This window comes from Syngnathus scovelli, chromosome 16, assembly GCF_024217435.2.
Source record: "Syngnathus scovelli strain Florida chromosome 16, RoL_Ssco_1.2, whole genome shotgun sequence".
Taxonomy (NCBI): domain Eukaryota; kingdom Metazoa; phylum Chordata; class Actinopteri; order Syngnathiformes; family Syngnathidae; genus Syngnathus; species Syngnathus scovelli.
The window spans coordinates 6403836-6412795 of NC_090862.1; the positions used below are offsets into that span (position 1 = coordinate 6403836).

Sequence of the window (8960 nt, forward strand, 5' to 3'; positions counted from 1 at the left end):
CGGCTTGATAGTAAAAGTGCCCACACTGTTTCTGGTCTTTGCAGCAACCACTTCCTCAATGAAGAATGCAGATAAGAAATGAGATCATCTTGTTTCTTGCATGCCCTGACAAGATGCAGTCTTAACCCAAAAATGTTGTCTATTTTTCAGTTGAAATTTCATCAGATCAAAGGACTACTTTGTGTTTCCAGGGAAAATTCTTTCCTGCCTATTTCGTGTGAATCTGGAGCGGCCGTGGTGGGATAATTGCAAATCACAGTGGTTGTTTTTCCAGGGATGAGAGAGAGCAAGACCGCCCGCAAGCATTCCATCAGGCCCGTCGAGGGGGGAGACCACTCGGCGGAGGCGTTGGGAGCGGCTCCAGACTCTATTGTGTTTGCTCTGAGACCCGACTTTTCAGCATTTATTTATTTATTTTTTTAATACAAAAAGTGTCTTTTTTTTTTGTTATTACTCCAAAATTCATTTTTTTGGGTGAATTTACTGTAAAATCTCCTCATTCCTGGTTTGGAGAAAAATGGTTTAAACCTTATAATGGCAGCCTTTGTGTTTTCCAGTGTTTGATTTGGGGAATTGAGCCCCTTGTAGTCTTCTGTGAGCTCACTGGTGTGGAATCTGAGCAATGGGGGGGGGTCATTGGTGTGATATCCACAAATGCCAGTTGAAGTGCCGCCTGAAGAGCAGATGTTCCCTACAGGGGGGCCTCCAAGGCATCTTCTTCAACAGGTGGATGACATCATATAAAGGAGGCAGATGTCTGCACAGTTTAACATTTATGAGACTTTTTACAGTCCACGAGTGGGCGCTGACCCCGCCTCCACAGGTCACCAACACACTCTTCTGTTTGACAAGTCACCCGCAGCAAACAGCCAAACAAATAATGAGCACAATGAGACCTTTGGCTGGGTGGCTCTAGATACGTCTCCACCTTGTGTTGATATGTTGAAAGGTCTTTTGAGCGTAGATAAGGTGTGCATGTAGCAGGCAGGTTGATGGTAGCGCTGCTGGTGGGAGGGCGGAGCCAAGCTGGATCTCACTGGGGGTGGTTGTGAGGACGCACAGTGAGTCGGCCTTGTTTTGTCACACGTCGGCCGCAAGAAGACAGGAACTCGGCTGCCGGGGGGAAATGAGAATCTAAATACAAGCAGATCATAAGAGGAAGCGGACATCATCATGAGCGTGGACGCAGGAGGACAGCGGCGTTATGTGTCTACCTTCAGGATGCACATCAAGTCTGGGAGTGCACCGAGAAGCTCAGGGAGCGTGACGGCAAATGCGGGTGAGTGCGCTGCTTGGTTATTTGATCACTTGATTGATCATGCAGCAATAAAATGAGACAAGAAGTTTTTTCCAGACTTAAACCCTATTAAGCAAACACACTAAATGGCGCTGTTTTCCTTTCCTTTTGTCATATTTCATATTTAATACAAGTAATGTTATATGTATGTCATATTTTTGCCATTGCATTCCCTCTCTGGTTGAGTTTCTTTCACAAGCCTCTGCACATATCTCATCTCAAAGTGTTCTTAGCAATGTTATTTTTGTTCAAAGCAACAAGTTGCGACAAAGAGTTTCCTTCTGTCTTGAAATTGATAGCGCCCTGATGTCAATGAAGCTTGTTAGTGTGCTGAAAAGGTCTATCATAACACAAGGGATGTTTGTTGACAGTTATTCGGCATTTCCTGCAGCTAGACGGCTGAAGGATGTAAATTATTCCTCAATTGTTAATAATTAGCTTCTGTTAAAAAGCTGAAACGACTCATTTGATAAAAATGGTGAGGTACTGCTCGCCAAATACTGAGTTGGAGTAATGAAGTCATTTATACTGCTTTGGCCTGTGGCATGTTACAGATTCCTTTCGGTTTTACAGATATGTTGATCTTATCAATAAGCAAGGTAATGTTTAGAGCAGGAGTATCAAACTCGTTTTTTTCGCGGGCCACATTGTAGTCCTAGCTTCTTTCGGAGGGCCATTATGACTGTCAACCCAAATAAATGTATAAGCACCTCATATTATATACAGTAAAAGCTACAAAACTAACAAATAACTCGTTTTCAAATCAGACGAGTAAAAACTGGTCAAATATATATATTAAAAAAAGATATTAAAAGTTGTTATTCTAGTAATGACCCACGGATGTGATGCACAATTTGTCTTCGCGGGCCACATAAAATATTGTGGCGGGCCGTATCTGGCCCCCGGGCCTTGACTTTGACACCTGTGGTTTAGAGTTTTCCCTGTGTGCTTAGAGTGCACAAGGCCACTATTTAGCACGACCTGCAATTGTATACAGTAAACTTTGGCGTTTGCGCACCGTCCAGGCGCTCCTTCAGCTCACCAGCGCGGCGACCCCCCAGTCTTCGTACGCCCTTTGCGTGACTGCTGCGTGGATGAAGGCGACGATATCAAGCTAAGCGGCGTCGTCTCTGGGTGTCGACCCATCAAAGTCACTTGGTTGCACAACGGTGAGGAAAGATCTGTCAAAATAAAAAAATATAGATATGAACACTTTTCTCGGTGTGAACTTTCAGGTGAGGCAGCCCGTTTTGGAATTCCCAGCCTGGATGAAGGCAACGTCAGCTTGGTCGTGCGCGAGTGTCTGCCGGAGGATGCCGGCGCTTATACCTGCGTGGCAGAAAACGCGTCGGGGAAGACTTCCTGTTGCGCTGCTGTCTTTGTCACAGGCAAGGACCAATTAGAATAACAAATGTCATCTAGCTGCACTTGTCTTGTCACATTATAAAACTCTTATCTTGCCATTTTGTGACCCAACAGACTTTGAAACTATTTGTGGCGTGCAGAGTCGAGCTTCTGCAAATGAGGCAAGGGTGAATGATAACTCCAGAGGCTCCACTGGCACTTCCCCTACAAGCTCGGATCCGCAGAGTCCAGTCGCTTCTCCAAGAGGTTTTTACTTAATTATTACTATTAGCATTGAAAAAAAATCCAGCCCCCAAAGCCAGCAGTTTAGCTAATTTTAGTTGGCACGTATAGAATGATTGAACCCACAAAAAAAGGTCTCAAGAAGCCATTTTGAAAATCTCCAAGGGTCCTCCAAAAAAGGACCCCTTGAGCAAATGTTTTACGGAAGCAAAAACAGGAAAACGCGTCATCTCCGGCGCTCCAGAGACGTCAGGAAATTTCTCCAAAGATTACAAGTGGCATAAAGGGAAGTCAGAACTACAATAGCGCCCCACTCCTTTATAAATATCCCGTCTTTCCCTTGCAGAGGTCCTTCCGAAGAAGAGAGCCAACTCAGGGACAGGTAAGATTTCGTTATTCTTTGTTTTCTACTCCTTACTTACTGTGACTTGCTGTGCTTCATTTTATTTTTTATTTGCGGGTGTGGACAGTAATAAATGCATAAACGTCTCAGGACGCTGGCCGTGACACCTACAGGATGTGGAAGAAACGTATTAGAATGTCTTGATAAGAAAGAGACTTAAGAGCGACGGGGTTTACAATCTATATTTTTTGCCACTCATCCGGGCAGGTCCGATGTTGCGCTTGGAGAAGCCGCCGCAATTCGTGGAGGTAAAAGCGGGACATCCGGCGAGGGTCACGTGCCGATTCACCGGCAGCCCCCCTGTGGTGTCCTGCTGGATCCGAAATAAAGAGCAGGTGCTGTTATGTCATGATTGTCTTGTATGAATGGCAACAAATTCGTCATTTATAAGAAACTTGACTCACACAAAAATGACAAAAATATAATTGGGTCATTTTCTGCTCTGACCTTGATGACCTTAAATGTAAGCCTGTATTGACGAGTGCGCGTGTTGTTTTGACTCAAAACAGCTAGTGGACAGTCCGGAGGTTTGGACCGAGAACTCAGATGAGAGTAGCACGTTGGTCTTGGCGGAGGCGGCAGCACAGCACACGGGCCGCTACACTGTGGTGGTCAAGGATCGCAAGAGCTCAGCCCAGCACACGCTCACCATTTCTGTCATAGGTAAGGACACACACGCACACACACACACAAGTGCAGCATTGTGACTAAACACCGTGTTCACCAGACAGGCCTCAGCCTCCCGCCTCCTGTCCTCTTGTCTCCCTGGTGTCCCCCGGCACCCTCGTCCTATCCTGGTCGGGACCCTGCTACGACGGGGGAAGCGTCGTGCTGGGCTACGTGGTGGAGGTCCGACCCGAGGACCCGCCCGAGGAACATCACTGGAGCGAACTCACAGCCCAGTGCGCTAGCACGTCGTACAGGGTGTGCAGCGGCCTGCAGCCCGGGCAGGAGTACTGCTTCCGTGTTCGGGCCTTCAACGCGGTGGGGGTCAGTGAGCCCGGACCAGCATCGCCTGGGGTTACCATGGGTGAGCACTTCCTTGATTCCTTTTGGGGGAAAAAAGCCTTATAGGAGAAGATGGTTACTAAGAGGACTTCTTATCCGTCCAGAATTTGAAGCAGCACACGGAGAAGAAGAAGAGATCCCCGAAGTCTTCGTCTCTATCGACACGGCGCACAAAGTCACAGACCACTACGAAGTGCAGGAGAAGCTCGGGATGTGAGCAGTTAAAAGCGTGCGCGGGCATGATCTGCTCTTTAGCTACAGTTGAGACGTGGGCAAATGTATTGCGACACCCTGTAATCAAATTGATTAAGAGATTCAAGAGATTCAAGATTCAAGAGTTTTTATTCGCCATGTTTGAGCATGCCAATCAAGGAATTTGACTTCGGTAAATCACAGCCTCTGTTCAACATTTAGGTGACTAACAACAACACTCAGGAGTGGGCTAGATAAATCGATAAATCGAATCAGTTATATTAGCTAGCATACCAGCCCTAAATAAACACTAAATAATCCACTGTTGACTTGACAGGGGCAAGTTTGGCCTGGTGTTCAAGCTGAAGCACCGGTTTAGCGGCCGAGTGTGTGCCGGAAAGTTCTACAAAGGCCGACGCACGAAGGAGAGGGAGGCGGCCCGACAGGAGATTGAGTTGATGAACAAGCTCCACCATCCTAAACTGGTCCGCTGCCTGGCGGCCTACGACCATAAACCCGAAATGGTCATGGTTATGGAGTTGTGAGTACCGTTGCACTACTTTTATCTCTGCTTCATTGAGGAAAAAAATTTTTTTTTAATGCTACACCGTGTGCAGCATAGCAGGCGGGGAACTCTTTGAGCGCATCGTGGACGACAGCTTCGAGCACACGGAAACGGCAAGCGTGCGCTACATGCAGCAAATCCTGCAGGGCGTCTCTTTTATGCATCAGCAGCTCATCATCCACTTGGACCTCAAACCCGAGAACATCGTGTGCGTCGACACCAGTGGCACCGCCGTCAAGATTATCGATTTTGGACTGGCAACCCAACTCGGTACGTGTGCTCATGGTGTTGATTGGAGGAGACGTGTGGCATCGAGAGGAAATATTTAAAGTGGAAGACTATTTGGGGATTTTTACTATTCACGACAAGGCTCAATTCCAATCCCACTGATGTTTTGAGAATTCACTGTTTCAGTTTTTGAGCAGGATTGAAAAATTGACTTTACTTCTCCATTTGTAGAAAAAAAAAAAGAAAAAATCCATAATATGTTGGCTTTACATGTCTGACAGATGGCAAAACTGATCTGAGGGTGATGCAGGGGACGCCAGAATTTGTGGCCCCGGAGGTGATCAACTATGAGCCCGTGTCTTTGGCCACGGACATGTGGAGCATCGGCGTCATCTGTTACATTCTGTAAGCGGGCAATATTTGTCTGTTAACTCATAGTCAGCAAGAGTAGGTGATAGTTGATGACCTTTGATCGCATACAGGACGTCACATTCCGTCACCGTATTAAAGCAACGCCCTCTAGTGGACACATGATGAACTTGCACATTCTTCTCATCTGTCCATGCATGTGTGTTTGCAGACTAAGCGGTGAGTCACCTTTCCAGGGAAGCAGCGACGCTGACACGCTAGCCTTGGTGACGGCGGCCCAGTGGGAGTTTGATGAGGAGAGTTTCGGTGACATCACGGAGCAGGCCAAACATTTCATCAGCTCTTTACTGGAGAAAGACCCCAAGTGATAGCCGCTTAATTCATTCAGGGAATCCGATGGTTTGCAGGCCTACCTAATGTTGTGGCCTTCCTCTGTGTCCGTCTCCTAGGCGACGCATGTCCTGCGAAGACGCCCTGGCTCACACGTGGATGGCGGCGTTTGATTCGCTAGCTCCCGCCTTCACCAAGAGTCTTCCCAAGGAGAAGATGAAGCGCTTTCTTGCCAGGCAGAAATGGAAGGTAAACAATGCATATTTGACATTCTTCGTCAATCAGTTTTGAATGAATTTCAACTATTTGTTGTCCTCACAGAGAGCAGGCAAGGCCATGCTGGCGCTGAAGAGAATGGCCTTACTGAGTAAAGGCGACGGCAGCTGCTCTCCCACCAGTCCCGCAGAAGGTGACGCATCATTGGTTTTTTTTTTTACTTTCATTTTCTTATCAGTGGTTTCGCATCCTTCCTTCCTTCCTGCCTCAGAGAGCCCCATGACACCAGAGACAGAAATCGCCCTGCTCTCATTGGAGCAAAAGATGCAGGGTCCCCCACGCTTTACCAAGACCCTGCAGGACCAGACGGTGTCCACTGGGGGCAGTGTTCACCTCGACTGTCACCTCATAGGTATCAGCACGAATCATTATTAGTTACTCTTAACTGGACTCAGGCCTGGTTCTCTTACCTTTGTCGAATTTAGGCTATCCTGACCCGGATGTGTTGTGGCTGTGCGGCAAGGAACCCGTGGAGGAGTCATCAACCGTCTGGATCGAGTACGAGGAAGATGGCCGCTGTACGCTGATTCTCACCGAAGTGGGCCGAGCCGACTCTAACGTTTACACCTGTAAAGCCACCAATGACCACGGAGAGACTTCCTGCTCTGCAACGCTGGTTGTTCGAGATCAAGACTGAATTTGTTTTCTACTTTGTACAAATTCCTTCCAAAGTGAAATTTTTGGATCTACAAAACCTATTGAAGAGGTCACATCAGCCACTCTATGAAGTTGTCCAAAAAGATGTCAATCAAGAAGCAAAGAAGGTATTAAAAAAGACTTTTTAATTAAAAAAAACTAGCAGTGAACAGATTAAAACTATTTGTGTACAAACAAGTCAAAATAAATAAGATGGTGACTAATAAATATATAATTATTCTATGTGAAAGTATAGCTTTGTGTATGAGGGGGGGGGGGCATGTTGTTTGGGGGGGGGGGTCATCATGTCGACCTCCGCTTAAAGGTTGCCTCCTGCTTGTGCCCGAAGAGCACTGCAGCCCGTGACTCAAAAGCACCGACCATTTGATTGATCACCTCATCGAAGAAGAGGCCGGCCAGTTGGGAATGAAGCAGCGACTTGAATTCAAAGGACACCTGCGAGGTGAAGGCAGGACCAGTTGGATTAGTTAACAGCTGAAGTTTTTTTTTTTTTTTTTTAAAGCCAGCAGCCAATCTGTGCTAAAAACAGAATGACAATGGGAGTTTCCCTTTCCTGGCATCATTTGTTAAAAGCAGTCAGTGGAGAGAAGACCTCCACCATGATATGAAAAACGTGACTGGACTTACATAGAAATGTACTTTGCATGAGTCTGGTGTGTCTTTAGGTCCTGGCTCAAATCTCCAGATTGTCTCAAGATGGCTGAAGAGGGAGCCGTCGGTGCACAACGCCTGTTGGACATCAAATACATGTTCATGAAGTTTGTCAGGAAAGTCTAAAGATGTCAGAGTCTGGGCAGGTGAAAAGCAACGTTTGTGTGACTCACTCTGACTTGGTGATTGGGGACAAAGGTGACGTCGGAGATGTAGCGCTCCACCACGGGCGGGAATCCGATTTCAAGCTCGGCTGTAATGCCGCCGCCCTTGCGGCTGATGACGCGAGAGCTCTTACACCATGGCACAAAGTGCTGGTACTGTTCTACGTTGGACACCATGTCGAACATCTGCTCTGGCGTGTACCTGGAAGCATTGTGGCGGATGTAATTTGGAATCTTGAATCTGCTAGCAGGATGTGAATGTAGCCCCAACATCAAATTCCGAGTCACTCACCTTAAATTTCGACTCTCGGCGTACTCAGTTCTGCGGCGAGTGATGGGTGCGGCCAAGTTGATGAAGGTGCGACGGGGGATGTTGATGGGGGAAGAAGCACAATGGGGAAGGGTGGTTGTCCTCAATGTCAGCAACTCACCAGGACAAACATGTCTGACAGGAAAAGACACCAATTTAGGTTGTGTCAGAAAACTTCCAGGACAGCACACAGTGACGTCATGCCACAACTCACATCTTTTCACAGATTAAACAAAGAAAACACAAGCAAAAGGGGTTGATCGTCCTAGTTTATCATCTGACCCATATTGAGGGGGAAAAGTTGTTCAATCTTTTCTGACAATAGTCCTGGAACATTTCTGACAAACCTTTATCTAGTCCTATGGCATCGTAGACTATGTCATGGCAGGATGTCATAGTACAGTCGAGTACAGTACAGTTATGACAATTCAATCATAAAAGTAAAAAGGAGGGAAAAAAGCAAATCTGCGATCGATTCTCCGGATAGTTCAGTTAAAAACGACCGTCTGTGAACCAGCCATTGCTTTTTAATTTTTAAATGCTCACCTGGCATTTCCTCGTTTCGAGTTTCCCCAAATAAACTTGCCGGAGCGGACTTCAAGAACATCTAAAATAGTCCCGACGAGACGTTGAGTTGACTTACGGGACATAACCAATTCTATCGATTACAAACAAAATCAAACGTTATCGAGTCTTCCTCGACGGTGTTTGAACAAACGGTCCCATCGCCAACCGGCTGATTTTACAACTCCAAAATGGGACCGCCCTCAGTGACGGTGACGTCACCGTGCTCTGGCCAATCACAGCGCGAGACTGGCGCATTATTTTTATTTGATTGACAAGTTTAATAAAATAATGAATCAATGGCGCAACAGTTTCATTATCAATAGACGTCATAATCATTTATTTAATATAGCAACTGA

The 8960-nt window shown here is 46.6% G+C and overlaps 2 protein-coding genes across 2 annotated transcripts; one reads left to right on the forward strand and one right to left on the reverse strand.

The window, feature by feature from the left end:
• Positions 1 to 697: 697 nt before the first annotated feature.
• mylk5 (myosin, light chain kinase 5) lies at positions 698 to 7134 on the forward strand. The gene is made up of 17 exons (XM_049745447.2): positions 698 to 1279; positions 2323 to 2466; positions 2533 to 2685; positions 2777 to 2908; positions 3231 to 3266; positions 3495 to 3622; positions 3797 to 3950; positions 4015 to 4317; positions 4400 to 4508; positions 4825 to 5028; positions 5105 to 5322; positions 5562 to 5685; positions 5861 to 6013; positions 6099 to 6228; positions 6301 to 6388; positions 6467 to 6607; positions 6681 to 7134. The coding sequence occupies exons 1-17, from the start codon at positions 1174 to 1176 to the stop codon at positions 6890 to 6892; spliced, it is 2535 nt and encodes an 844-aa protein (XP_049601404.1). The 5' UTR covers positions 698 to 1173; the 3' UTR covers positions 6893 to 7134.
• On the reverse strand, positions 7016 to 8793 carry si:ch73-141c7.1 (coenzyme Q-binding protein COQ10 homolog, mitochondrial). Its single transcript, XM_049745625.2, has 5 exons — positions 8584 to 8793; positions 8020 to 8172; positions 7737 to 7929; positions 7540 to 7641; positions 7016 to 7347 (listed from the first exon to the last, which is right to left on the reverse strand). Exons 1-5 carry the CDS (start codon positions 8685 to 8687, stop codon positions 7195 to 7197), a joined length of 705 nt encoding a protein of 234 aa, XP_049601582.1. The 5' UTR covers positions 8688 to 8793; the 3' UTR covers positions 7016 to 7194.
• Between the last annotated feature and the right edge of the window lie 167 nt (positions 8794 to 8960).

What these genes read in the sequence shown, in the direction of transcription:
- mylk5 (XM_049745447.2), top strand. Translation starts at nt 1,174, where the DNA reads ATGAGCGTGGACGCAGGAGGACAGCGGCGTTATGTGTCTACCTTCAGG. An exon ending in TTACTGGAGAAAGACCCCAA is followed by an intron (nt 6,014 to 6,098) that starts GTGATAGCCGCT and finishes TCCGTCTCCTAG; the next exon opens with GCGACGCATGTCCTGCGAAG. An exon ending in TCCCACCAGTCCCGCAGAAG is followed by an intron (nt 6,389 to 6,466) that starts GTGACGCATCAT and finishes TTCCTGCCTCAG; the next exon opens with AGAGCCCCATGACACCAGAG.
- si:ch73-141c7.1 (XM_049745625.2), bottom strand. Translation starts at nt 8,687, where the DNA reads ATGTCCCGTAAGTCAACTCAACGTCTCGTCGGGACTATTTTAGATGTT. An exon ending in GCCGAGAGTCGAAATTTAAG is followed by an intron (nt 7,930 to 8,019) that starts GTGAGTGACTCG and finishes CAATGCTTCCAG; the next exon opens with GTACACGCCAGAGCAGATGT. An exon ending in TCCCCAATCACCAAGTCAGA is followed by an intron (nt 7,642 to 7,736) that starts GTGAGTCACACA and finishes GATGTCCAACAG; the next exon opens with GCGTTGTGCACCGACGGCTC.